The 24,864-nt window shown below is 56.7% G+C and overlaps 2 protein-coding genes across 4 annotated transcripts in view; one reads left to right on the top strand and one right to left on the bottom strand.

The window, feature by feature from the left end:
- Positions 1-1,416: 1,416 nt before the first annotated feature.
- On the top strand, positions 1,417-14,400 carry LHX4 (LIM homeobox 4). 3 transcript variants are annotated; one of them, XM_032118087.1, is made up of 6 exons: positions 1,423-1,705; positions 7,679-7,850; positions 10,880-11,082; positions 11,260-11,414; positions 11,887-12,058; positions 12,152-14,400. In XM_032118087.1, the coding sequence occupies exons 1-6, from the start codon at positions 1,441-1,443 to the stop codon at positions 12,544-12,546; spliced, it is 1,362 nt and encodes a 453-aa protein (XP_031973978.1). In that variant the 5' UTR covers positions 1,423-1,440; the 3' UTR covers positions 12,547-14,400. The 3 variants fall into 3 exon arrangements, with proteins under 3 accessions (XP_031973976.1, XP_031973978.1, XP_031973977.1); XM_032118086.1 differs by having other exon boundaries at positions 1,430-1,705; positions 12,149-14,400; XM_032118085.1 differs by having other exon boundaries at positions 1,417-1,705; positions 10,880-11,414; positions 12,149-14,400.
- Positions 14,401-16,346: 1,946 nt separating this feature from the next.
- Positions 16,347-24,864, bottom strand: part of ACBD6 (acyl-CoA binding domain containing 6) — an 81,265-nt gene continuing 72,747 nt past the window's right edge. The window contains exons 7-8 of the mRNA XM_032118088.1: positions 20,959-20,989; positions 16,347-16,950 (exon numbers count right to left, since the gene is read on the bottom strand). Coding sequence (XP_031973979.1) covers positions 16,796-16,950; positions 20,959-20,989 — 186 coding nt within the window. The 3' untranslated portion in view covers positions 16,347-16,795. The remainder of the gene's footprint in view (positions 16,951-20,958; positions 20,990-24,864) is intronic.

The raw sequence follows: 24,864 nt of genomic DNA, 5'->3' as shown, positions 1-24,864 counted from the left end.
GGGCCGGCGGGGCTGTGGCTGTGCTTAATGCACTTAAGGGCTGGAGCGTGATTTAGGGGAGAAGGGGATGGGGTGGGATGGGATTCACCTCCCTGTGGTGGGAGGCAGATTTTGGTGTTCGCTGAACTGCAGGGTGAGCTCACTCGTGCAATGAGCACACACCGGTCCCTGCTCAAAGGTGAGAGATGAGCTGGACGGGGTTTTGCTCCTAAAAATGAAACTTTGGGGGTCAAACCCCAGCATCTCAAAGAAAAACTTCAATTTTTTCGTAAGGAACCATCAGGCTTAATACATTTATTCGCTTTTACTACTTTTATTTTTAGCTTTTTTTCCCAGCTGCTGGCTTGCCCCACCTGTACATTTCCTGGCAGGGGAGGGTTTCAGGTTTTTTCAGGTGGGAAAAGCCTCTTCCTAACTTGCATTTCAGTGTGGAAACGAAGGCTTGGCATGAGCACACGTGAGCTGAGGGTGGCTGTGCTCTTGGCTGGGTGAGCATCCTCCCGCCCCTGCCAGAAACTGCCATGTGCCGCCCCGGGGGTCTCACCCTGCTTGGTGCTCTGGGCAGAGCGGGACGGCCCAGCACATCGGGGCTGTTTGGCACCATTGTCCCCGAGCTGGTGACACGGTGAGCATCAGGAAGGGTGATGCTCGAAGCGCCCACTCTAACTGCAGCTCCATTTCAGTGAGTTTCCTTGCTCAGCCCTTGGCTGCCAGGTACCACCACACCGGTTTCCCTCTGGCGCTGTGGGCTGGGATGCTCCAGGGTTTTCCCTCAGCAGAGCGCCATGGAGATCCTCACGGAAGCCGTAGCCACGCCGAGCCCTTTGCCCTGTGTCTTTGGCATTGCCACCCTTGTGCCACCACGGCCAGCGGGCTGTCGGGCTGGGCACACTGCAGCACCGCGGAGTTGGGCTGGCTCTTTCCATGCCCAGATGTGTCCCTGGAGAGGCACCATTGGGACAGGCCCCGGAGATGTGTTACAGCGACCTGTGGAAGCAGAGCTTGCCATGGCGGGGTGCCAGCCGCTGGGCAGTAGCTCATGCTGGCGCGGGATGGTGATGCGCCGGTGTCCGCCGGAGCCAGACAAATGCCCCTTGGCTAAGCCTCCATTCCCAGCGGCAGGAGGGGCAGGGCTGGGGCTGTGCGCCCGAACCGGGGACTCGCCAACGCCTTCCATGGAGCGGGAGAAGGTCCTTGAGCACCGAGAGCGGAGCGCGACCGCGGCCTTGGGCTCTCCCCTCGCTGTCCCCGGCGGCACCGCCGGACACGGCCCGGCCCGGGCCCCGCCCCTTCCCCGCAGGCCCCGCCCCCCGCACGAGCCCCGCCCCGGGCCAGGCCCCGCCCCCGGCGGCGCGGAGCGGGCGGTGATTGGCTGCGGGGGGCCCGGCCCGCCCCCGCCCCCCTGCGGGCGGTGACGTCAGGCGCGCTCCCCGCAGGGGAATGAATGGGAGGCGGGCGGCACCGGCGGGCACCGGCACCGGCGGGCACCGGCACCGGGACACGGCACCGGGACACGGCACCGGGACACGGCACCGGCACGCGCCACCTCCCGCCGCCGGGCTCCGCCGGCGAGGCCCGCGGCTCTCCCGCCCCTCTTCTCTCCCCTCCGCCGCCCCCCGGGCCAATAAAATGATGCAAAGCTCCGCGCTCGCTGCCGAAGGGGCTGTCAAGGGGCTTCCCGAGATCCTCGGTGTGCCGGTGCAACGTAAGGACGCTTTTCTCTTCTCCCTCCTTCGCTCCCTGCCGCAAAGGCGGCCCCGGGCCGGCGGGGCAGCGCCCTGCGGGTGGGCAGGTGCCTCCGGTCCCGGTCGCTCCCGGTTCTGCACTTTCCGTTTATTTTTCCCAGCGTGTAGCACCGTTCATGGACGTGAAAATGCGGAGCGGTGCTCCGGGGCGGGCGGGCAGCGGCGCGGGCGGCGTGCGGAGCGATGCGGGCCCGGCCCCGACGGGGAGGACGGCGCGGCTCCGGCTGTGCGTGTGCAAGCGCGTGTGTGGATGTGAGCGTCTGGGTGTGTGTGTGTGAGTGTGTGTGAGTGTGTGTGAGTGTGTGTGAGTGTGTGTGAGTGTGTGTGTGAGTGTGTGAGTGTGTGTGAGTGTGTGTGAGTACGGCCACGGCCCCCGCCCGCCCCGCGCATCCTCGGCCCGCAGCGCACGACACCGCGCTTCTATCGTTTATCGCGACAGGCGGCGAGCGGCGGCGGTGGGAAGGGAGCCAGGGCCGTGCGTGTTAGCGGGATGGCGAGCCCGGCTGGGCGCCGCGCGGCCCCTGGAGCGATGCCGCCGCATCCGTGTCTATCCAAACATCACCTGTGTGTCTGTACGGCCGCGTGTCTGCCCTGCAGCTCCAGGTAGCGCGTCCGTGGGGGTGCCACAGGCGCGGCTTGGGGTGTGCGCACACGGGTGGATGGACCCCACGGGGGGTGATGGACCCGAGCTGTGTGGGAGCCATAGGGGCCGTCAGCCCCGCCGTTCCTATAGGGCCGAGCCCCACGCGGGGGCATCCCGTGGGCACGCGCACCACTCTGGATGCCCCCCGTGGATAATAGGGACGGCCGTGCCCCGGTGAGCCCCCGGCCCGGTGCGCCCTGGGGCTGCGCGGGCGGGCGGGGGGGCCTCCGCCGGCGGCCTTCTGCGAGAGCATTGCTGTTGTTGTTGTTGTTGTTATTGCTATTATTATTATTATTATTATTATTTATTTCCCCCCGTTTGCAAACGGTTCCCGAGACCCGGGGCGTCCCTACGGGCCCGGAGCGGGGGGACCCCGCCGGGGGCAACAGGGCGATGCTCGCCCCCCCCCAGCAGCACCGAGAAAGTTGAGGGGAGGGATCCCGGGCGGAGGAGGGGCGAGGCGGGCCCGAGCCGCGGGACAGCCCGGCCGGGGTCCGGCCGCACTTCGGGGGACACAGGGGGGCACGGGGGTGTCCGCTCCGGGACAGGTTTCTCCCTCACCCCTGGCCGCTGCCCCGCGGAGCCCCCGCGCCGCTCCGTGCCCCGCACGGTCCCCGCCCCCCCGAGCGGCTGGAATTCGTTTTCCGTGTGTTTTTCGGTGGTGTCTGTGCCCGCGGCTCTTTGTGGGGCCTGTCCCCGTTATCCCCCGTTTCGGTCCCGTTGCCGAGCCCCGGGAGGGGGGCAGGCGGGCCCGTTTAACCTCTTTCACCGCAGCAGAGGGAAAGAAAAATCCCAGTCAGGGGCACAGAGCCGGCGCCGGTGCAGGGACAGGGACGGCGACAGCCAGAGTCTGTCCCACGGCCGTATCCCGCGTCATGGCGCCGGTTCCGGGCCTCTGGGTCACTTCTATGGCCTCGAAATCCCTTGATTTGGGAAAAAAAATGAGGTGCCTAAACCACCCTGGAGCAGCATCGCCCCAGCATAGCTCCCTGGTCTGGCCCTTCTCCCTTGCCCATGACATTGTCATTCCTCTACTGACTGATGGATGTCAGGAATTAGCAGGAGAGAATCCAAAGAGATATTGTTGTTGTTGTTGTTATTATTATTATTATCATCACTACTACTGTTATTATTACTACTATTGCTATTTGTATCTCTAATATTGCTATTATTGTTGTTATTATTATTAATAATAATTTATGCGCAAAAAAATCGGCAGAAAGAAAATAGATGAGGCTGGGCTGCTGTAAACCAGTGGTTTTCCCGCTGCCCCAGCCCGAGCCTTGTGGCCGCTGCCAGCTCCCAGCCACCTGCTTTCATGTCGTGACAGATGTGGGGCCTGATCCTGCCTCACTGACACAGTACACAGCCCCCTCCGAGCCGAAGGAAATTGCCCCATGGCAGGGGACTCCTTCCCAAGAAGGAGCCAGGGTGTCCCCCCAGCCCCCAGCAGCACCTCGATATTTCATCGTGTGTGCGAAGAAAATCCGTGACGTTTTAATTTTTTATCACTATTAAATCACAGTTTTTCCTCTCTATTTAGCCACCAGCCTCCTTATTTTAGCAGAGGCTGTGTCCTACAGCATCTTCTTCTGCAGGATTCTGGGGAGCCGAGCTGCCTCCCCCGCCCCCGACAGACCTTGCTTAGCCTTGCAGACGGGATTGTTAAAAATAAAAAAACGAATATTATTTATGAATATTGTTTTGCAAATCTCACCGAAGTCAAAACTTGTGCCAAAGCCTGTGGGAACAGTGCCCGGGTGCCGGCAGGCTCTGGCCAAGGGGCTGGAGCTGGGGGAGTGATTAATTGCCGCCGAGAAAGTCGTTTGCCCGCAGCAGAGAATTGAATTGGAAGGGTTTTGCATGTGAAGGAATGAGGTTTCCTCCCCGCAGAAAGACTTTTTGAGGAATCCCCGGACTAGTGCCTTCCTTGGGGTCGGTGCCGGCTGCGGTACCGGCGGACCGGGCCGCCTTTGTGCTCCGGTTTTCCGCCCGCATTCCCCGGCACCCATTCCGCAGCCCCAGAGCGGGCGGTGTTGGGGCCCCGCGGTGCCCGGCGGGGCTGGGCTGGGGGCGCGCATCCCCCCGGCGCTGCCCCCGCGTCTCTGCCCGCTCGGTTTCAGAGGGGGTTTTGCGGTCTGAGGGATTACCGGGGCCACCGGCGAGTTTGTTTCGTTTCCATCGTTATTTCTCTAATTTTTCCCGTCGGGGGGGGGCTGCGAAGACGAACCCGCCGCTAATAAATCACGGTGGCGGCGGGGCCGTGCGGCCCTGCCCGGCCATCGCTCGGGTCCCTGTGCGGGGGAGGGTCCGTGGGGAGGCGGGGGATTGCGGATCTGCCCACGGGCATTAGTGGGGCACGGCCCAATCCCGCCCGGCGGGCGGCAGGGATGCCCAGGTGCGGTCCCCTCCCGGACACATCGCCCCGGGCCGGGGGTGACCCCCGCAGGTCCCGCGGGCAAGGTTTCCGCTGAGGCTGCTGCATCGTCCGGGTGGTCCCCGGGTGGAGAGGGGGGACCCCGCGGCTGTGCCTCCCGCGGAGCAGGGGAGCGGAGCATCCTGTGCGCACAGCCGGGGATGCCGGTGGGCAAAGCCAGCGAGGGAGCGCCTCGTTCCTGATGTACCAATTGTATCCATTAACTTTGTTCCTGCTCTATAAAATAATTCAGTTAAAACGAGTGTGATAAATGCGAGGCAGGGAGGCAGCTGCCTCTGGCAAAGCACAAAGCAGGGTGCAGGGCTTGAATTTTAGATATTTTCCCTCTGCAAACCAGAGGGACATCTCCTGGTTCCCCTGGCAGCTCACCTTTTCGTTATTGTTGTTGTTATTATTATTTTTATTGTTATTATTGTTATCATCCCTGCGTGTGCACACGGGCGTCACTGCACACACAGACACCTGTCCGTGAGGTTGATGCCGTACATCTACAGCGAAATTGGAAGGAAAATCGGTCTCCTCTTAAAAAAAACAACAGGTTTTTTTTGAAATTGGAAGGGAGATATTGTATTCCCGGCTGCAGTTGTTCTCTTGCTGAAATTGAGCAGTGTTGCTGCTTTTAGGAATGGGAAAGCTGTTCGCTGGCTCGTCAGAGTGCAGGATGGGTGCATATAAACACACACGTGTTTACATCAATAATCATGTGGAGATAAAACCTCCTTCCTGAAGGTGCCCACGCGTTCGTGAAGTAACCGAGGAGGATTTCCTGGGGCTGGTGCTGTGCTGGTGCCACCGCCGGTGCCAGCGGCGTTCGCGTTGCTCTCAAACGGGTTTAACAAATCCAGCGTGGAAAACGTAGCTGGTGCTGACCTGCAGCCGCGGTGGTGGAGGGACGGGAGAGAAGCAGCCAGGTGGTCCCAAACAAGGAGGGAAAGAGGGACCTATAGAAGCTGTAGAATTATTTTTAAAAATTTCATTTATAAAATAATAATGTCTTAATGCGACAGAGGCTTGAATGCCAGCAGTAACTGCGGTCTGAAGGGCACTGGGATTGTAGCTGTCTGACCTGGGCAATGGTGGAATAAGGTGCCTTCACGTGAGGTACGTGGCAGGACCCCAAAGGATTTTGAAATAATGTTGTTTGAGGCTGTAACAATATGAGATTTTCCTGTGGTCTTTTCCTCCTTCCCCGCCCCCCCTTTATTTCCTCCTTTGCCCGTTCGTTCCTCTTCCCCCTGCCCTTCTTTCCTGTTTCCCCTCTTTCTCTCCCTTTCCCTTTCCCCTTTTCCTCCCTTCCCCCCTTTTCTTTTTTCCTCCTCTTTTCCTCCCTTGTACCATTCCATTCTTTTCCTATCTTCTCTCACGTTTTTTGTTTCTCTTTTATTTTTTCTTTTTTGTTGTTGTTTCTGCTTTATTTTTTCCTTTTTCCTTTTTCCTTTTTGAATCTTTCCTCCTTTCCCTTTTTTTTAATATGTTTTCCTTCTTGTGAATTTTTTCTTTCTTAAATGTTTTTTCCTTTAAAAATATTTTTCCTTTTTATTGTATTCATTTTTTATCTATTTCTTACCTTTATAATTTTTGAAAACATTTTCTCTTCTATATCTGTTTTCTTTCTTAAAAATATTTTTCCTTTTTCTTAATATTTTTCCTTTTTCGTATTTTTCTTTTTTTTTATAATTTTCCTTTTTAAAAATCTTTTTCTTTTTAAAAATTTTCTTTCCCTTTTCTTTTTATTTTTCTTGATTTTTTTTTTCAATATTTTCTCTTTTTAACGCTTTTTCCTTTTTCCCCCCCCAAATCCATCTGCTTCCATGTGTGTGGGTCAGTGTTACATGCCTGGCTTTCACCGGGCAGTCTGCTCCTGCAGACTCTTACCGTGCCTCCCATATATTCCAAGCTCTGGGCAGAGAGAGAAAGGAATACCCAGCTCTCCAGATCCATGGAAGGATCTGGACATCTCCAGGCAGACGTCGTGTGGGGATCTGGATGGCCAGGGATACCCCTTGCTGCAGGAAAAGCCCTTTCCAAGTTTCCTCCCGCAGTGTGAGAGGTGGATGCAGGGCGGGCTGGATGGGGCTAGTAGCCCCGATATTCCCGGTTCCTGCTGCTCTGCTCCAGCGTGGCCTTGCTTCAGACCACGTTTTCCAGCCGTGTCCAGTGACAGGAGTCTGAAGCACCCCGGCTGGATGGGAGAGAAAGCAAGGAGCATCCTGCTGGCCCTGCCGCAGCAAAAGCGGGGTCCGAAGGGGTGTTGGACCGCGGGACCAGGCAGCCTGGCACTGCAGGGAGGGGGGCACTGGGCACCTGCTGGAGGGGCCGGTGTGGCCGGCACGCGTGGCTCGTGGCCCTGGGGATGCGGAGGGGAAGGGATGTTTGCCCGTGTTGGAAAAGCCTCTGCTGGTGCGGTGGAGGGGGGGGTGCCCTGCACCGCTGGGCCACAGCTGGGACCCCACAGACCCCCCTGGGTCACCTCGGCAGCCTGGCCCTTGGGGGACAGGGGTGCCCGTGGGGGGCGACGAGCTGTGCCCCTGGCTGGGGGCTGTGCCGTTCCAGAGGGAGCCAGAGGCAGGCAGGGAAAGCGTGGCAGCGAGCAGGACACGGCCTGAAAAACGGGGTGCAGAGAGGAAAAGCATCGCGTGTGTGTGTCTGGGGCCGGGGGAGCCGGCGGGGCCGGGGGCTCGGCTGTCCCAGCGGCCTCTGGCAAAGGCTTGCCAAGGGAGATGCGCCGGGACACCGGAGAGCTGAGGGGTGGCAGCTCCTCACCCCACACAGCCCCGGGACGGGCCCGCGCAGGGCTGGGAGCCCCGAGGGGGCTGCGGAGGCTGACGCTGCTCTTCTCTCCCCCCTGGCCAGAGATCCCCCAGTGCGCCGGCTGCAACCAGCACATCCTGGACAAGTTCATCCTCAAGGTCCTGGACCGGCACTGGCACAGCTCGTGCCTCAAGTGTGCCGACTGCCAGATGCAGCTGGCCGACCGCTGCTTCTCCCGGGCCGGCAGCGTCTACTGCAAGGAGGATTTCTTCAAGTGAGTACCCCTCGGGGCACAGCCCCCCAAAAGCAGCATCTCCCTGCCTGCGGAGCAAATTTTAAGCATAATTTCTCCAAAATCTTCCTACAGCTTGTTGTTGTTGTTGTGGAAATGAAGGGAATGTCGGTGCTTTGCAGCGGCTGCAAGCTGAATGCTGCTTGTTGGGATTTAACCATCGGAAAACCCCAAATCTCCCTGATGCTCCTGCTCCTCCCCTGTGCTGGCGTTCAGGCCCCCGGGGTGACATCCTGCGGCGGCCCCGGTGGCCGCGGCTCCGTTCGGAGCTAGAGGGCAGGAGAAACCTGCACAAGGCAGCGATAACGCTGCCTGTTCCTCCCGAGTGCCTCGCTCTCCTCCTCGGGATTTGCTGATGCTGTTTCTCTCTCCCTTCACCTTTTACCTCTTTTTTTTTTAAATCCATTTTTTTTGCTCCCATTAGTGTGAAAACCTCATTTGCCTGCGTTGGCAGCTGCCTCTGAGCTATGAGATGCCCCAGCCTTGGCATTTCCCTGCTCCCATGAGACAGGACAACCTGTTCCCCATTAAAAATGGGCTTTGCTGTGAGGATGCTCTGGTCCCTGGCTGCCGGTGGAATCTGGGAGTTTTCCCAAGGGATGGAGAAGGTTTTTGCTGGGTCTGGTGCTGGCTGTGGATCGCCATGGAGCAGAGGGGTTGGATCCTGGCCGGTGGGTGCCTTTCACTGCTTGGATGCAGGAGATGGGGCTCAGCTAAACGGCAGCCGCTGCCCCTCGGGGTCTAAATCCACCTCCCACTCCGGGCCAGCCACACCGGCTGTCCCCACCTCCCCTCAAGCCACCGCGATTAGTCCCTAGGCGGGACTTCCCCTGCCTTCCCATCCCCAGGCCCTCCTAGATCCTCATCAGGCATCAGCACCAAAGATGCAGCTTGGATTTCTCCTTCTCAGAGACGGTCGAAGCGGCCACTCCAGCCTGGGTAATAACACTTTGCTTCTGATATTTTCCAGCCTATTAATCTCCAAGTCATTTAAATAGTCGCCCAAAAGGTGCGGGTAATCAATGTTAATTGGAGTTGAAAGATCAGCGACTTTCTCAGATGAGGTCCTGCCTGGATTATTTGGTGCCAATCAATAGCAGCTGGGCGCTCGCACCTCACCTTTCCTTAACCGCTCATTGATCTCGGGGTGGGGAACCTGCAGGGAACGTGAGGATTTCAGCCCAGCTTCAGAGGCACTCGGCAATGCAGGCGCTGCTGTGGAAAGGATCAGATCATTTTTGATTTCTGTCTTTTTTTTCCTTCCCCCACATTGCAGCTCTTGATCCACGGCTGTGGGTGGCTCTGTCCTGGGTCCTCTGTCCCCGGATGGTGTGGAAACCCCCCGGGATGCTGGGACAGTTGTTAAAGTGACTTTTATAGTGTTCTGTGAGAGGGAGGGGGTGGGTGGGCAGTGGATGGGTGCTGCAGAGTGGGCACCAGCTCAGCCTTGGGAGCAGAAGAGCATCTTCTGTCCATCCTACCCCTCTCTCACGCCTGCCTTCGTCCTTCCCTCCATTCCCACCCTCCCTCCATCCCTCCCTTTATCCTCCATTCTGTCATTCCTTCATCCCTCCTTCCCTCTCTCCTGTCCATCTCCTATCCACTCCTCTCCCACTTCCTCCTTTCCTTTCCCACCTTCCCTCCCAGATGACTCCAGGAGAGCTGAGGTCTCCCCAGCAGGTATCCAGGGCCTCTCCCTTTAGGATATAAGCCCAGAAAATGAGAAAAACCAGGTTTTTCCTTCTCACCTTCTGCTTCCAACACTCCAAAATTGTGCTGGCACCACTCATACCCAGTGCCTGCCACCCATCCCTGGGTGACACCTGCATGACTCAGGGACAGTCTCAGAGACCCAGCTTTGCTGGCTGTGCCCTGGATTTCTTGAGGGGATGGGTAGCCGGGGGGCTTGAGGGTGATTTTGCACGACTGGGGGATGTTCAGGCTTCTGGGGACCGTGAGAGGTACCTGGAGTGGCTGCACTCCCCGGGCACTCCCAAATGCCGCTGCCAGCCCCTGCAGCTTTGGGGCGGGGGGCCAAAGGGGTTGGGTGTTGCTGTGCTGCCTCCTTCAAAGCAGATGGGGACAGGTTTATTCTGATAGCTTTGTCACCTGGGCTGCTGCAACACCAGGATGGCTCCGTGGTGCCCTGGGGTGTTTAGGGCTGCTATGGGGAGCAGGGGAGACCTTGCAGAGCCCCCGTGGTGCCAGTGGGAAGAGGGGATGGACCCCAGATCGATCCCACAGCATCCATTGCTGAAAACACCAGTGGAATGTCCACCCACTTTCGACTTCCTTCTCATGGCACGTGTCACCCTCGTGCCATTAATTCACCGAATTCTCTTCTTGCACTCTTTCTGCACCATTCTTGCATGTTCCTTGCATGCTTCTTCCACATTCCTTGCACGCTCCTTGCACGCTCATCGCGTGCATCCTCCACACTCCTTGCACCGTTCTTGTACCATCCTCGCACGTTCCTTTCACGCTGCTTCCACACTCCCAGCAAACTCCTTGCACCATTCTTGCATGCTCCTTCCACACTTCCCGTTCTTACCTCCCCTTGTGTGGGGCTGCCACACTTCTCTCACGTACCTTTCACACTCCCTGCAGCTGTGCTGGCGGGTTTGCTCGTGCCCCACACCAGCCCACCCCACGCCCCTGTCAGGCCGCCGTTACGGTGTAAGAGCCCCATCATTCTGCATTAATCTGGGATTCATCATGCCAGCGGGATGGCGTAATTAATTTATTTGGTATTAATGTGGATGAAATATGTACTGTCTTTGCAGGGGAAAATCAGGCAGCCTATAAGCATTAGTTAAAAGAATCATTAAAATCAAACCCTCCTCGGCTCCATTAGGCCGGTCTCTCACTCTGAGGAAGATAAACCCCTGCCGTGTGAAGTGTCATGCATAATAGGGTTGATTGCTGGTCTAAACTCTGCCCTGTCTCCTGGTCCCCGTCCTGGCAAACCCCACCTTGCCAGGGGGCTCAGGGTCGCCCGCTTCTCCTCGCAGGCGTTTCGGGACCAAATGCACGGCGTGCCAGCAGGGCATCCCCCCGACCCAGGTGGTCCGCAAAGCCCAGGACTTCGTGTACCACCTCCACTGCTTCGCCTGCATCATCTGCAGCCGGCAGCTGGCCACGGGCGACGAGTTCTACCTGATGGAGGACGGGCGGCTGGTCTGCAAGGAGGACTACGAGACTGCCAAGCAGAACGGTAGGCACCCCGAAGAGGCTGCGAGGGGCACGGCGCACAGAGGGGTGGCCGTGTCCCGTGTCCCTGGGTGCCCGTGGGAAGGTGTCGCTGCGTGCTCGGGGGCAGCTGGTTTTGGGAAGACATTCCCCAGTGGCTTGTGCTGCTGCTCGGGGCTGGTACCGCCTCCTTCGCTTCCAGATGACTCCGAGGCGGGAGCGAAGCGGCCCCGGACCACGATCACGGCCAAGCAGCTGGAAACGCTGAAGAATGCCTACAAAAACTCCCCCAAGCCCGCCCGGCACGTGCGGGAGCAGCTCTCCTCCGAGACGGGGCTTGACATGAGGGTGGTGCAGGTGAGGCCGCGGGTGCCCCTCTCCACCCTGCCCCTAGGGGAGGCGGCACAGGGGTCCCCTCTGGGGTGCCTGGGCACTGGGTTTTAGGGGATGCAGGGGTGCCAGGGGTATCGGCGTGACCTGGGTGCCTGGAAGCCGGGCTGCAGGGATGATGGGTTGTTGGATTGCATGGGGGTGTGGGAGCTGGGGGGCAGGAGTGCTGGCATGCAGGTTTGCAGGGGTTTGGGGATGCTGGGTTGTGTGGGTGTTGGCATACCAGGATGTTGGTGTGCCAGTGTTGGCATGCTGTGTTGCGGGGATGCTGGGATCTGGGATGTAAGGGTGCCGGGATGTAGGGGTGCCGGGATGCTGGAGCACTGGGTTTCATGGGTGCAGGGTTGTAGAGGCGCTGGACTGCGGCGCTGCTGCCATGCAGGACTGCCAGGGTGGCGCGGTGCCGCGGTGCTAGCGATGTCCCCACTGCCTGCTCCAGGTGTGGTTCCAGAACCGGCGGGCCAAGGAGAAGCGGCTGAAGAAGGACGCGGGGCGGCATCGCTGGGGGCAGTTCTACAAGAGCGTGAAGCGGAGCCGCGGGGGAGGGAAGCTGGAGAAGGAGAGCTCGGCCGAGGACTGCGGCGTCAGCGACAGCGAGCTCAGCTTCCGCGGTGAGCACGGCGCCGCAGCGGGGCCGGGGGGCCGCGGGGCTGCCCCCCGCGCTGACCCCCCACCTCCGCTCTCCCTCCTCTCCCCGGCAGAAGACCAGATCCTCTCCGAGCTCGGCCACAACAACAGGGTGTACGGCTCCGTGGGGGACGTGGCGGGCGGACAGTTGCTGAACGGCGGCTTCTCCATGGAGGGCACGGGACAGACGTACCAGGACTTGCGGGACGGCAGCCCCTACGGCCTCCCGCAGTCGCCGTCCTCCATCTCGTCGCTGCCGGCCCACCCGCCCTTGCTCAACGGGCTGGACTACGCCATGGACGGCAGTCTGGGGCTGGTGGCCCACGGGGCGCAGGGGGTGAGTCAGACGCTGCGGGCCATGGCCGGGGGGGGCCCCACCTCCGACATCTCCACGGGGAGCAGCGTCGGGTACCCAGACTTTCCCACCAGCCCGGGCTCCTGGCTGGACGACATGGATCACCCCCCTTTCTAAGCGCTGCTCGCCCCCCGCCCCGGCCCCCCGCGCTCCCCCCGGCCCGCAAGCGCACCACCGAGGGCACCCGCCGGCGGTTGACCTTTCCAGGATTTCCCATGGGAATTGGCCCTGGAGGGCTGGAGGGAGGGGGGACAGCATCGGCGATGGCTGAGGGCGGCTGTGCTCGGGCGGGGCGCACGGATGCCTTTGGGTGTAAGCACAAGAGAGGTGGCGGCGCACGGGACGCGCGGCGAGGACCGCGGCGCTGGGGACGGGGGGGACCCGGCCATGGCCTGGCCGGCGGGAGGGAGAGAAGGACAATCAGGGGTGGCAGAGTCCGTCCCGGCACCCGCGCCAGCCCCGCACCCCTCTGCCGAGCACCGCTGCTATTTTCAAGAGTTATTTTTCGATATGGAGTTGAAACGCAACTCGGCGCTGCCCGGAGCCTCAGCAGAAAGAGAAGTCTATATTGTAGAAGGGTTTATTTTGCCGGGGACACGTCCGAGCAAGGCCATTGCCCCGCTGCCCGGGGGCGATGCTGCCGCGGGCGATCCTGCCTGCTCCTGGCCCTTATAAGTGGCCACGATTCCTCCCCGGGCACGCAGGAGCATCACTGCTTTGTACCACGGTCACGCGAGGGGGAGGAATTTAAAGACATTGCCTCCAGCCCGAGATGCCCACTGGCCAAGCCGTGCCAGGGCGGGGCCAGCCGGGGTGCTTGGGGCTGGCACCTGCGGAGCGGCCACTGGAGGGGTCCGCGGGAGAGGTGGGCAACGTTTGCTCTGAGGGTATTGCAAAAAATTCCTCCGCAATAGGGGAAAGGGTATTTCGCCAGCTGCAGAAACACCTGCGCGGTGGGAAAGGGAGGGATTGGGGTGTGAGATGCTCCCGGTACAGGTCACCCTCCTCCTTTGGTGCTGTGGGGCTGATGGCACTAAAGCGTGGGTGCAGGCAGCCAGGAAGGATCCAGGTGGCTTTGGCACATGCCGCAAGCCCCATGGGGTCTGCTCCTGGCCAGGCCCACTCAGCACTAGCCCTTGCTCAAAACCCACATGCCCATCTCCCCCAGCACAGCCACACCCCCTACCCTCAGACATTCAGCCCCAGGGATAAGATCCAGCTCCACACTCTCTGCCCACGGTGCCCAGCTCTGCCCCAGCCGTACAGGGATGCTCTGGCCGTGGGGTCCTTGCCATCCTGTCTGTCTCTGGGATGATGCTGATGATCCCAGGCTGCCCCTCAGAGAGGGCTGGGGGTGGATCCAGTTAGTCGGCTCCTTCCAGAGGTGTGGAGGCTCTGGAAGCAAAGGGAAAAAAAAGAATAAAAATGAAAAAAAAAAAAAAAAGCCACACAAGAAAGCACATCACTGGTCTCTCCTTGTCCTTCCTTGCCCCCCCCAGCTGGGTGAGTTGGCGCTGCAGGAGCTGCCCCAGCTGCATCCATGTGCCTCTCCCCTCCCCAGCCTTGGGTGCTGCTTTGTGCCAAGCTTCCGGCCTTGCCGGCACTGGTGGGGAGGGGGACGGGGGAGAGCCGTGCCTGCTGCTCTCCATCCCCCTTCGACAAGGCCAAATGCCCCCTCCCCTCGCTGTGTAAATTTTGTACAGTTCCAGAAAGTGAGAGTCTTGTTTCCTGGGGGAATAAAAAGGAAAAAAATAAAACCCAACAAAATAAATAATAATAACAATAATAAAATTTAAAGAATAAAACCTTATTTATTGCCGTGTCTTGGGGAGAAATTATCCCCCCAAATTGCCCCCAAATTTGGGCCCAGGGCGTTGCTTTTGTACCCCGCCTCTGGTGTGTTGGCATGTGTACAGTCACCCCCTCTGCTGCGAGGGAAAGCGATGGCAAATAAACTCGGGATGCTCTTTAGCAGCTGCTGTCTTTGGGATTTTCTTCCTCAGTGGGAGGGCAGTGGTCACCACTGGCATCGCCTGCTCTGGCACTGTTTGGGGTCAGGATTCCTGGGGTCGTGTCTGGGTGCTGGAACTGACATCCCTGGATGATGGAACAAGTGACACTGGTCATCGTGCCCTGGCTTTTTGCTGCCACAGCAAGGTTTGGGGTGGGAATCTCCATCACTGCCACACGGCACCCCACGGTGGCACCACGCAGCAGGGACGGTGGGTGCCTGGCTGTGCACCTCACAGGTGAGATGGAAGGGCCATGCCAAGCAGGTGGTGCGGGGGGGTCCAAGCCCCTCCATGGGCACCGGTGTGTTGGCTTTCTATATTTTAATCATTTTAACATTTAATGCTTCTCAATTAAAGTGATTTCCTGGAGTAGATGCCAAGCTTAGGGCGAATGCACATTAACCACTTTCTGTATCGGTAGTTAAAGGCACCAAGGGATTTAACAGCAATCCGCAAGGCTGCTGGGGAAAGGTTTGGCTGAATAAAGCAGATTATAAACAATAATATATGTCTTTCTCTCCTCCCCCCCCACCCCCACTTTCTTTTTTTTGGAAAGGCTCCAACCTCACAAACAGACCTAAAGTGCTATAAACATCTCCAGGGCTGAGCGCTCGGGCCCCAAATGTGCTCTCTGAAAGCACCGGCACCATGGCTGCTGCTTTTCATCCTGGCTTTCACAGAGATTTTTTATTGCCCAGCATGTCCATCAAGCCAGGCAGTGGCTTTGCATTATGGCCCTGCACAGGGGTGGCCTTGCTTGTCCCCAACCTTGGTGCCACCACGTCTCCCTCACGAAGTCAGCGTGACCCCAGCATTGGGGTTGGCGTCTTTGCTCCATCTGCATCCAGATGCAAAAGCGCCAGGCTGTGATGAGCCCGGCCACTGCCAGCCTGCAGCTCCCCTGGGCAGGGGCAAGGGGAGCACAAGACATTGGGGGGCCCTTGCTTAATATTAAGCTAATGGAAAATAACCTGCCCAAGCCGCTGTGTCCCCATCATGGAGCCCGGCCTGGCCCGTGGGTGGAGCTGGAGCCAGCGCAGCAACTTTGTCAGCATCAGCCAACGCTGGCAGGAGCCACAGACACTGTGAGGGGCCAAAACCCACGTGAGCCTGCTGCCCAGCCAGGCCTCAGCCACGGGAACGTTCCCATTTATTTTCCTGAGGCTGGATGTGCTGCAGAACCTGATGGCAAGTGGCTTCCTGTCACAGCGCTGGAGATTCCCCCTGCTCCCCCCGGGCTGTAAATCTTGTCTGGGAAAAGCAAACTCATGGCGATATCCCGCAGGGAAGCCACAGTCTCCTGTGGCCATGCACCCACCCACTGCAGCAGCCTCCCTCCCAGCTGGGAGCTGCCCCACAGCACAAACCCATCCCTGGCAGCTCTCATGGGCCAAGTCGGGATGCTCATGAGGAAGCATTAACCCCCATGATCACCCCACATCACTCCAGCACTCAGGCATGGCCATGAGGAACATTTTTCCCACTTTCTGGGTACTTGGCCAGCTGAGAAGATCATGAAGTGTCTGAGACAGGCCCAGAGGGGTGACAGGGTGGGTGCAGGTTCATCTGTGCGCAGCTCTTGCCAAACCTCAGCCCCGAAGGAGCCATTCCAGGGATGGACGTGCAGCAGGAGGCCCTGGAGCCGTAACAGAGGTGGGGTTTAAAGGCATTCAATTCAGCAAAGTGGTAAGAGTCCTGTCAACTTGGAGAGGCTGACTAGCAACATATGTTGTGTGAGAACTAGAGGGACAGACAGACACCTGTGTGACCCTGCTGTCTTTGCTGGCCTCTCTCCCCAGGACAAGAGCTCGAGCAGGCCTTCCCAAGGGCTATGGCTGCACTGAGCTGCCTCCCATTCTTACGGCTTCCAAGTCAGCCCTGTGAAAACAAACAAACACACTGAAGCTCGATCCCAACACTGTGCTTTTATTTATATGATTTTGTTTGGACCCAGGGAAACAAACAAACAAACAAACAAACCAACCAAAATTCAACCTGAACAGGAGAGATGAGCATCTCACCTGGCCCCACATCCCCACGGAGGAGCCGGCGGTCAGCCCGCGCTGCTCTGGTGAGACAGCCAACACAGTGCTCATGTTTGATACATTAAAATAATACCTGGGGCCTCCTCCAGGCCCTCTTCCCCCTCCCTCCCCCCTCAAATACTGATAAGCGTCAGAGCATGCCAAACTCTGATCCCATCCTGCTCACGGCCTGCGCTTGGCCCTCTTGCCGGAGAGCCCAGCCAGACCCGGTGCTTTAAAAGGTCCCCTCGAACCCCCGAGGTGTTTGGGGAGGGCAGCGGGGAAGGGGGAAGGGAGGTGTTATTGCAGAGCATCTCTGTGGCCCCGGGGTCAGGGCTCGCCGGTGCCGTGCTGCTGCAGCGCCCAGGTGATGGCTTTGGAGTCCGTCACCTCCGCGGGCAGGCAGCCCTCCTGGTCCCGCAGCCCGGGGTCGGCTCCCGCCTGCAGCAGCAGCTCCACGATGTCCAAAAACTCGCAGGTGGCAGCTGGAGGGAGAAAGGGAAGGGTCAGTCCGGGCTGCTGGCCCGAGGCGGCGGTGAGGGGCGTTTTTGGAGCGGTGGCTGAAGCTGGCGTGTGCCGGAGGCAGGAAACGCCGGCTCAGCACCTGGCCCGGCAGCAGAGCATTGCCCGGGGCAGCGTTCAGCACGCAATGCATTCCTTTGGATTTAAGAGTGCAAAGGAAGGAGAAAGGACAGAGTGAGAGCAACGCAAAGCCAGAAGTCCTGAGGGGGTGCTGCTGGTGCACCCAGCACCCAGAGCCTGCGGTCCCGTCAGAGGTGCAGAGAGCCGAAGGAGCTGCAGGGCATCCCCTGGGACACAGGGGGAGCCTGGGCACACCTTGGCCACGGCTCCTTCACATCCAGGAATGGAGACCGACCCTGGCAAGGGCCCCAGAGTGCTACTGCAGCACTGCAGAGACCCCCAAAGGGAAAGCATTCCCTGCCTGCTTTTGTACCCAGAATTTATAACGCAGTCACCGTCTGTAATGGATCGGTAAGCCCCTGCCCCTCACCTGCCTCCTGAATCTCCCAGGGAGTAGGCAGCACATCCCAGGCAGGACATCATCAGTGCTGCCTCGCTCCTGGCTCTTCTCCATCCCTTCCCTTTGCACAAAATTCAGACGGTTTACAGCTGCCGGCCACCACTTCCCCAAGCACCAGCTCCGGGCGACTGTGCCCACGGCCTGGGACAGCTGTTCATGGCACACCTTTTATTCCTCACACCTCTACTCATCCCTGATTTTCTCTGCCAAGATAAAGTTTGACCTGGGCTCTTCCCTATCCTAGGATGTAACAGTGTTACCCTCAGGATGCTAAAAAAAAAGAACCAGGAAAATCAGGAAAACTCTTTTAACACTGAAGAGCTGGACTTGGCTGACATTAGCAGAAGTCCCAGACCCTGGATTTTCCCTTAAGCCTGTGCAACTCAGATCCCAGTGAAGCCAAAACCTGCCTTACAAGTCCATGAAGCTGGCAGCTTCCTCTGGCATCAGTAGCAACTGGTTTTAATCACATTTTGGGTGTTTTTATAAAGCATCCGACTGACTCCTTTAGTAATTAGAGTGTCTTTTGCATTACTCTGCAGTCTTCTGCTAATCCAAAAGGACAAGCAGTAATGTCTCATTAAAATAAATTCAGTGTGTGATTGGAGTTTATACTGAAAAGATAAAAAAGGGGCCAAAAGGAGGAAACAGGTTGGTGAGGAAGCAGGTGGGGCTGTGGGCGAGGCTGAGCTGAAGGGGAGCACATCCCTCTGCAGAAAACAGACTTCCAGAGGTGCCAAGGAAGCTGTGGGGGCAGCTTCTGGGGACGGGCAGCCAGTCCCTACAGGGAGAGGTGGCTTACTCGTCTGGTGCTGCTGCTGGTGGGCCCAGCCCGTGTCCTTGAGCAGGCTGGGGACATCTCTGGGGACGAGCACAGCTGCTGGATTTATCACAGCCTGGGACCCTCGATTTGTCAAGGGCTGGAGCGGCAGCCCTGACACTGGCACGGGTGAAGATGAATTTCCATTCAGCGCAGTTCGCCTCCCAACTCCATTAATCCTCAGGGTTCAGATGATGAATTTTTTTTTATTATTTATTTTCCCTCCAGCGTCCCCTCCCACTGCCCTGCCACAGCGCAGAGCCGAACAGATGGTGCTTTGCAGGGAAGCCGGAGCGCCCAGGAGGATACAGAGCCTGCCCACTCCGCAGCCACGTGGCCACCACTGCTCCGAGAAGCCTTGATTTCCTCTGGGAGAGGCAGCAGCAATGATTTCAGTATTCCCAGTGGGTGGGTGGGTGGATGGATGGATGGAGAGGAGCCGAGGGGAAGGGGCTGCTCAGCAGGGACACCGTGCGCACCCAGGGCAGGGGTCCGGCCGTGGGTCCGGCCGTGGGTCCGGCCGTGGGTCCCGCCGGGGCTGGTGCCGCCGGAGCGCGCTGCCGCTGGCCTCCACTTAACCCCCGATTAAAGCCGGGGTCAGCGCCGAGCGGAAGGAGGCAGGATTTATAACCCACAGCAGGACGCGGTGCGACACCGGCTGTAATCAGGAGAGCTGTCACCCCAAGGACAGCTGTCAGGCCACGCCAGCTCATAAAAAGGGATGCAGACACCCTAAAAGCAGGGGCTGCCTTGCTGATGGGATTTAACCCTTCCCTGAATTCCCTGAACAGCCTCCAGCAAAAGGGAAGGCCTTGGGAAGGCACTGCTCTGCTCAGAGCTGGTGTCCACAGGAGCTCTCCTGCCTCTCCGCTGCAATTAACGGCTCGGTTGTGAAGGCTGACCCAAATGTGACTGGGAGGTGACAGTGAGCTCCAGTTTCAGGCCAACAGCCAATTGAATCAAACACAGTCACTCATCTGAGACGCTGTTTCCAAGCTCGGGGAGATTTATGGCCAGACCAGCAGGTAAGGGAATGAGGACGTCCTGGGGGCAGTGATGGCCACCAGGAACAGCCGGGCATCCACAGGAACACCAGACCTGTGTGCCAGCGACCCAGAGAGGCTTCCCTAAGATGATGCACAGGGAGGAGAGAGGGGATAATACCCAAGGAGAAGAAAAAGCGTTAACACTTAGCAAACACTTAGCATTTGGGAAGAAAACCCTGGAAAACTGTCATTATTGAAACACCTGAGCTGGAAGGGTGGATGAGAGAAACCATTTCTGAAACAATGTTCATTATACCAGTTATGCTTGCTTGTGTTAAACAACCTGCCTCAGTCCCCAGCCAGAAGGATCCACCTGCACGGAATTTAAACTCAGGTGATGCACCCACCTTTTCCTTTCACATACTGGGCTCGCTTGAAGCAGGTGCTCTTGGATAACTTACACATGTGCTACGCTTTTGCATAACCTATTGTAATCTACGGCGCATCCCTCAGCCCTGGAGCTGGGAAAGCATCTTCCCAGGAGAGAGAAAGCCCAGAATGGGGAATGAATTAGGCAGAGAAAGAGGCAATGTGGCATTTGAAGTGCCGTCCATCTGCGGACAACGCTGCGCTAAGCAACAGATTCACCATTCCAGTCACAGTGACAGGAATTTGAAAAATAGACTATCCTACAGGCAAGATCCCACAGGGACAAATCACACATTATTGTGACTACAGCCTCAGCTCAGGGGCCCGGGAATCTGGGAGCTTAGCTCCAGATCCAAATGCTTTGCTTTGGACTGATGTCTGCAAAGCAATTTTGCCATCCTGCTAATGTCCTTGTGGAGTGATCAAGAAGAGAGAGACAGACACAAGCACTTCAGAATGACAAGTATGCTCTTAATTACAGTGACAGGCATCAAGAGAGAGTACAAAATAATAACTGGCTATGTCTTAATTTTGGGAAAAAAATTATGATCCAGATTAAATTGATACTTTTTTCCTATTCCCTGCACATCAGCACCACATGCGTCACTTCAGTCTCTACTTTTCTCATTTGGAGATAGAACAATCTTTCAATTAAATCACGTATCTAATTAGCCTGTAATTGTAGGAGGGACACCAACTGTGACTTGCCTCTGCTGATTTTGGTAGCAGAGAAGCTGCTGCTCTCTCAGCTGTGATCGAACAGGTTTGTCACCAGGACACACAAAGGTGGAGGCCACCTTGTTGTCCCCTTCCCCTGACCTGTGTAACCTGTTAAAACTGGCACAGACCCTCCCTGAAGGCCGAGGGATTTGGCATTCCCTAACCAGAGCCACTCCTGGGTCTGCAGGTGGCACAACCACATCCTGGAGACACAGAGGTGTACAGGGAAACTCTGCATCATTAACTGGGGGAAAAGGAAGGCTTTGTGACATTTGCAGAGGAGAACGAAGGAAGGGCAGCAATCTTCCCCGCTGCCTCTCCCAAGGCTCTTATTCCTACCATGCTGCGATTTACTAGTGGAGGGAGCCACTGGTTAATCAAATCCAGATTCCTTGCTCATTTTTCTCCTGAAATTTGCTTCCTGTGTATAGAGCATTTACTCCAGCTGCAAATCCATGCTGCTAAGAAGGAACAGCCAAGCTTAGAGGCAGCTTACCATAATGGAGTGCAGTCTGGCCTTCCCCATCCTGAAAGAGAGAGAGACTTGATTTTAGAGGTATAGGTAACATTGTGGTAATACAAATAAATCCCAGTTTTAAAGAAATAAGCTGAATCACAGCAATGTTTTAATTGACTAGACAAACAGCCAGGACACCCAGCTACCTGACAGCTAGGATTTGAATCATTATCCACCATCACTCCCTATTGATGGATAATCAATATCTATCCACCCGTAAGAGTGCGTGGATCACGTCATGACGTGAGTATAATTCAGTTCATACCGTTATCACTTCCAGCCCATAAAAATGAAGGATTTCAGTCCTGTGGCCTCACTCTGGGATTCTCACTACTCCTGATGCTTTAGTGCAAGATGCTTCAGTGCAAACCCAGCTTTGGCCAACTACTTGAGAGAAGGGTAAAGAAGCGGACGCTCACACAGCTCAGTGCGCTGCACTCTTCAGCACAAGGGAGCACACAGGGGAAAACATCCCCGTTCCTTCCACCTGAATAAATCTTAGGTTCCTGCTTCCAGAATTTAGGTCTACCCCAATGCCCAGGTTAAGTTCTGTTGAGTCAGGAAAGGGCACAGTGCTCAGGGATGAGAGCAAGTTGCCAAACTCATCCTTGTGAAACCCCTGCAGCGCAAGGGCAAAGCAAACGGCTTTGCCATTTTTGATCTGTAGGTGTTGGCACACAGCTCCCTGTTCCAGGTAACACTTCAGCCACTGCATCAGCTGCAACGCTCTGGGATGTGTGTCCCCTTCCCAGACTCCTGTGTCCCCTCCCCAGGGCTCTGCCGGAGTTGGTGCTTCACATCCAGCACTGCAAACCCGAGCACCTCACCCCGACACAGCCTCGTCCTGCCACCAGAACAGGTGAAAAACAGAAGGAAAGAATTACCGGTCCCTTTGCTTTCGCTACGCCAACCAGGATTAGCCTCTAATTCAGTTCTCTGCCTCCCCAATTTATTTGCATGTCTATGGAGACTTAAGTTTTTAATTACCATCATCTTTGGGATTAAGGTGCAAATTCTACAGTCTGCTGTGGATTCTGGAGCAGGGGAAAGGGAAAACAAGGGGAGAACAGGTAGAAATTCCACTCATAGCTGGAAGCCTTCTGCTTTCCCAGTCTGTTACTCTGTTTGATATTAAGCCTGTTGAGCTGAGGAATTAGGAATGGCCTGTGTTTTGGGGTGGGAGGTGCCATGCTTTGCTCTGGGGACACTGCACCAACATGTCAACCATGGCAGCAACAGGGACAAAAAGCCAGATGTAACAGGCATTTGCTGCCTGAAAATCCATTTCATGTCTTTCCAAGCAATGGGGTGGGAGGGTCAGATTCTTCCTTCCATGTGCCACTACGTGCCACTCATGTCTCTCACAGCAATGTTTGAAGACACCTCATTTCAGGAGCCTATGGCTGCCCCAGCCGTGGGAGCGCAACGCAAATGGGTGTCATTAGATGGTACCACAAACCAAAGAACTGAGGGGATCACAGACAGCATCCATTGATTATTCCACACTAATAAGGTAACCAGTGTGAGCCAGTGCCCCTGAGCGCTCCTTAAGCACACACCTGCTCAGAGGAGTGACCGGGCCAGCACGGACTTCAGCAAAATACAGAGCAGGGCTGGAGAAGGAGGGGTGGGAGTGCTCCGAATGAGTTATTGGGAAGGCAGGATGTCAAATATGTGGGCTGGGGGATGGGAATCCAGCTCCCCTCTGCATCACCACCTCCAAGACTGCAGCCAACAAAACTCACAGGTGAATGGGACTGGAGCTGTGCAGCAGAAACCCCTTCCCACAGGAACACTTCGCTGCAGAACTCCCTATAAAACACACAGGACTGCTCCAGGAATCCTACAGACATTTGCTCCTCTTCCAAAGACCTGCAGCAGCTGGCTGGGGCTAACAAGGTTTTTTATTTCTCTTAGATGTACTTCCTGGCATCTGCTGGGCTAAGGAGAGAGCGCTGGTCCCGGCACAGGAAATGCGTCTTTTTAATCCCAGTGTGGTTTTTAAAAGAGCCACTAATCCAGTGTTATGCAAACATGGTTTGCACTTCATTCACGCTGTGGATTTTCCCCCAGCTTTGAGCCTGCCCAATGGCCAAATGCTATTTGTTACACTTCTCAGATGCCATGCTGTTTGCTTCTATTTCCTCTGTGACCAATTTTAATCCAGGTAAATGGAAAAAGTTCTAGTGTGGTCACTCGCTAACGGCCTTGAAAGCCCTTGGGAAGCTGCTGATCTCAATCCCTCTTTGATTTGGCTTTTTGGAGCACCGTGGCTAATTGCAGCCTGATGCACCCAGCTGCTCCAGGTATGGCAGCGCTGAGCCTTCAGAGCAAAATGGTCACACCTGGAGACTAATCAACGATGGGCTGTGACAGTCAGGATTACAGCTCCCATTGTGGGAATTAGGTGAGACAAATATTGCCTGCCAGGCACTGGAAATGTCTGTTTTGCAATCAAACACCATGTGCAGAAGACGAGTGAAGATGACTTCCAGCTGGCCTTGATGCAAGGGATATTTCCTGATGTGCAACAGAAAGCAGCAGCCCCTTGAGCGTTTTTAGGGTCCTTCTCCCAGGATGTGCCTCTGTTGGGATGAATGATCCCAAACAGTGAGCAGGCAGGTACAAACCTCTGTCCTCACCCCACTGGCACCAATCAGGAGCAGGGCATCTGCAGCGCATCCTCTGCAGCTGGGAGGAGCACGGAGATGCTGGCGGTGATCAGATGGATCCCTTCAGCAGATGGACCAAAGAGAAGCCGCTGAGTAGGGAAGCTGATGTTGGAGAGTGCAGAAGAGGAGATGGGCAGCTCTGGGCCAACACTGAGCCAGGATGCCTCTGAGAAATGCCCTTTCATGCCTCTGTATCAGCTGGAAAAATGTCACTGTCACAGGCTGAAAAGGAGGAAACCTGCTCTGACTCAGTGAACTTCAACGCAAAAGAGGGGAAAAGCCAGGCTCAAAGCAGCAGCACACCTTCTGTAAAGGCTTGCAAGGCACTGCTTGGCCCTTGTCCCAGAGCCCTTTTAGCAATTCTCCATCTGGAACAAGGAGGAGCTTGTGGAAATGGCAGAACCCACACAGGCAGACAGATAATGACCAGAAAGAAAAGAAAGGCCATGGCACACTCAAATGTAAGAGTGCTCAGTTCCAGACACGTTACTGACCAGCAAAAGATCCGATTCCAAGCTTTCCTCTTGCCTCCTAATGCCATGTTCCATCTCTGGTGGCTTCTACAGCCTCCTGGCACATCTGGCTGTGTCAGGGCGGCAGCTGAACTGCATGGCCTTTCTGGGAGATGTAAACCCACATGCCCACATCTACCAAACCCATCAAAACAAAGACACTACAAAACCACTGGTACCTCCTACATCCATGGCCTGCGACAGATGTCACTCAATGAAAATCCAACTACCAGTGGATAACTTATTGGATAACAGGATTTTGTTCTGCTCCTGAGAAATCTAAGCAAGAGAAATGAGAGAAGATGGACCGAGCGCAGATGGACCAACTGTCTTATCTGCTAAGTGGCACTGTGGCTGCTGCACGTCAATTCCGTCTCGTAAGTGATAGGATTATATCGGTGTTGCCATCCCATGTTCATTCCCTGGGAATTTCTGTTCCTTGCTTAACCCAACACAAGTTCTGGACTGAAGGGCAGAGACAAGGAAACGGCTTGGCTAAACCTGCTGAGATGCTGTGCACTCTGTAAGACACGATTGCTGCTGCCTTGCCATTGCAAACAGACCATGACTGGCCAGTGTGTGGCTGTGGTTTCACGGGGCAGGTTTAAAAGCAGTGCTGTATAAACACTGATGGGTCAGAGCTGCTTCATTTGCCCTCCAGGCTGTGTGCAGAAACCTGTCAGCGGGAGGGTGGCCCGAAG

This window comes from Corvus moneduloides, chromosome 9 (genome assembly GCF_009650955.1).
Source record: "Corvus moneduloides isolate bCorMon1 chromosome 9, bCorMon1.pri, whole genome shotgun sequence".
Classification (NCBI taxonomy): domain Eukaryota; kingdom Metazoa; phylum Chordata; class Aves; order Passeriformes; family Corvidae; genus Corvus; species Corvus moneduloides.
The sequence above is the reverse complement of the archived record's forward strand: the minus strand, read 5'-3'. Positions and strand labels throughout refer to the sequence as shown.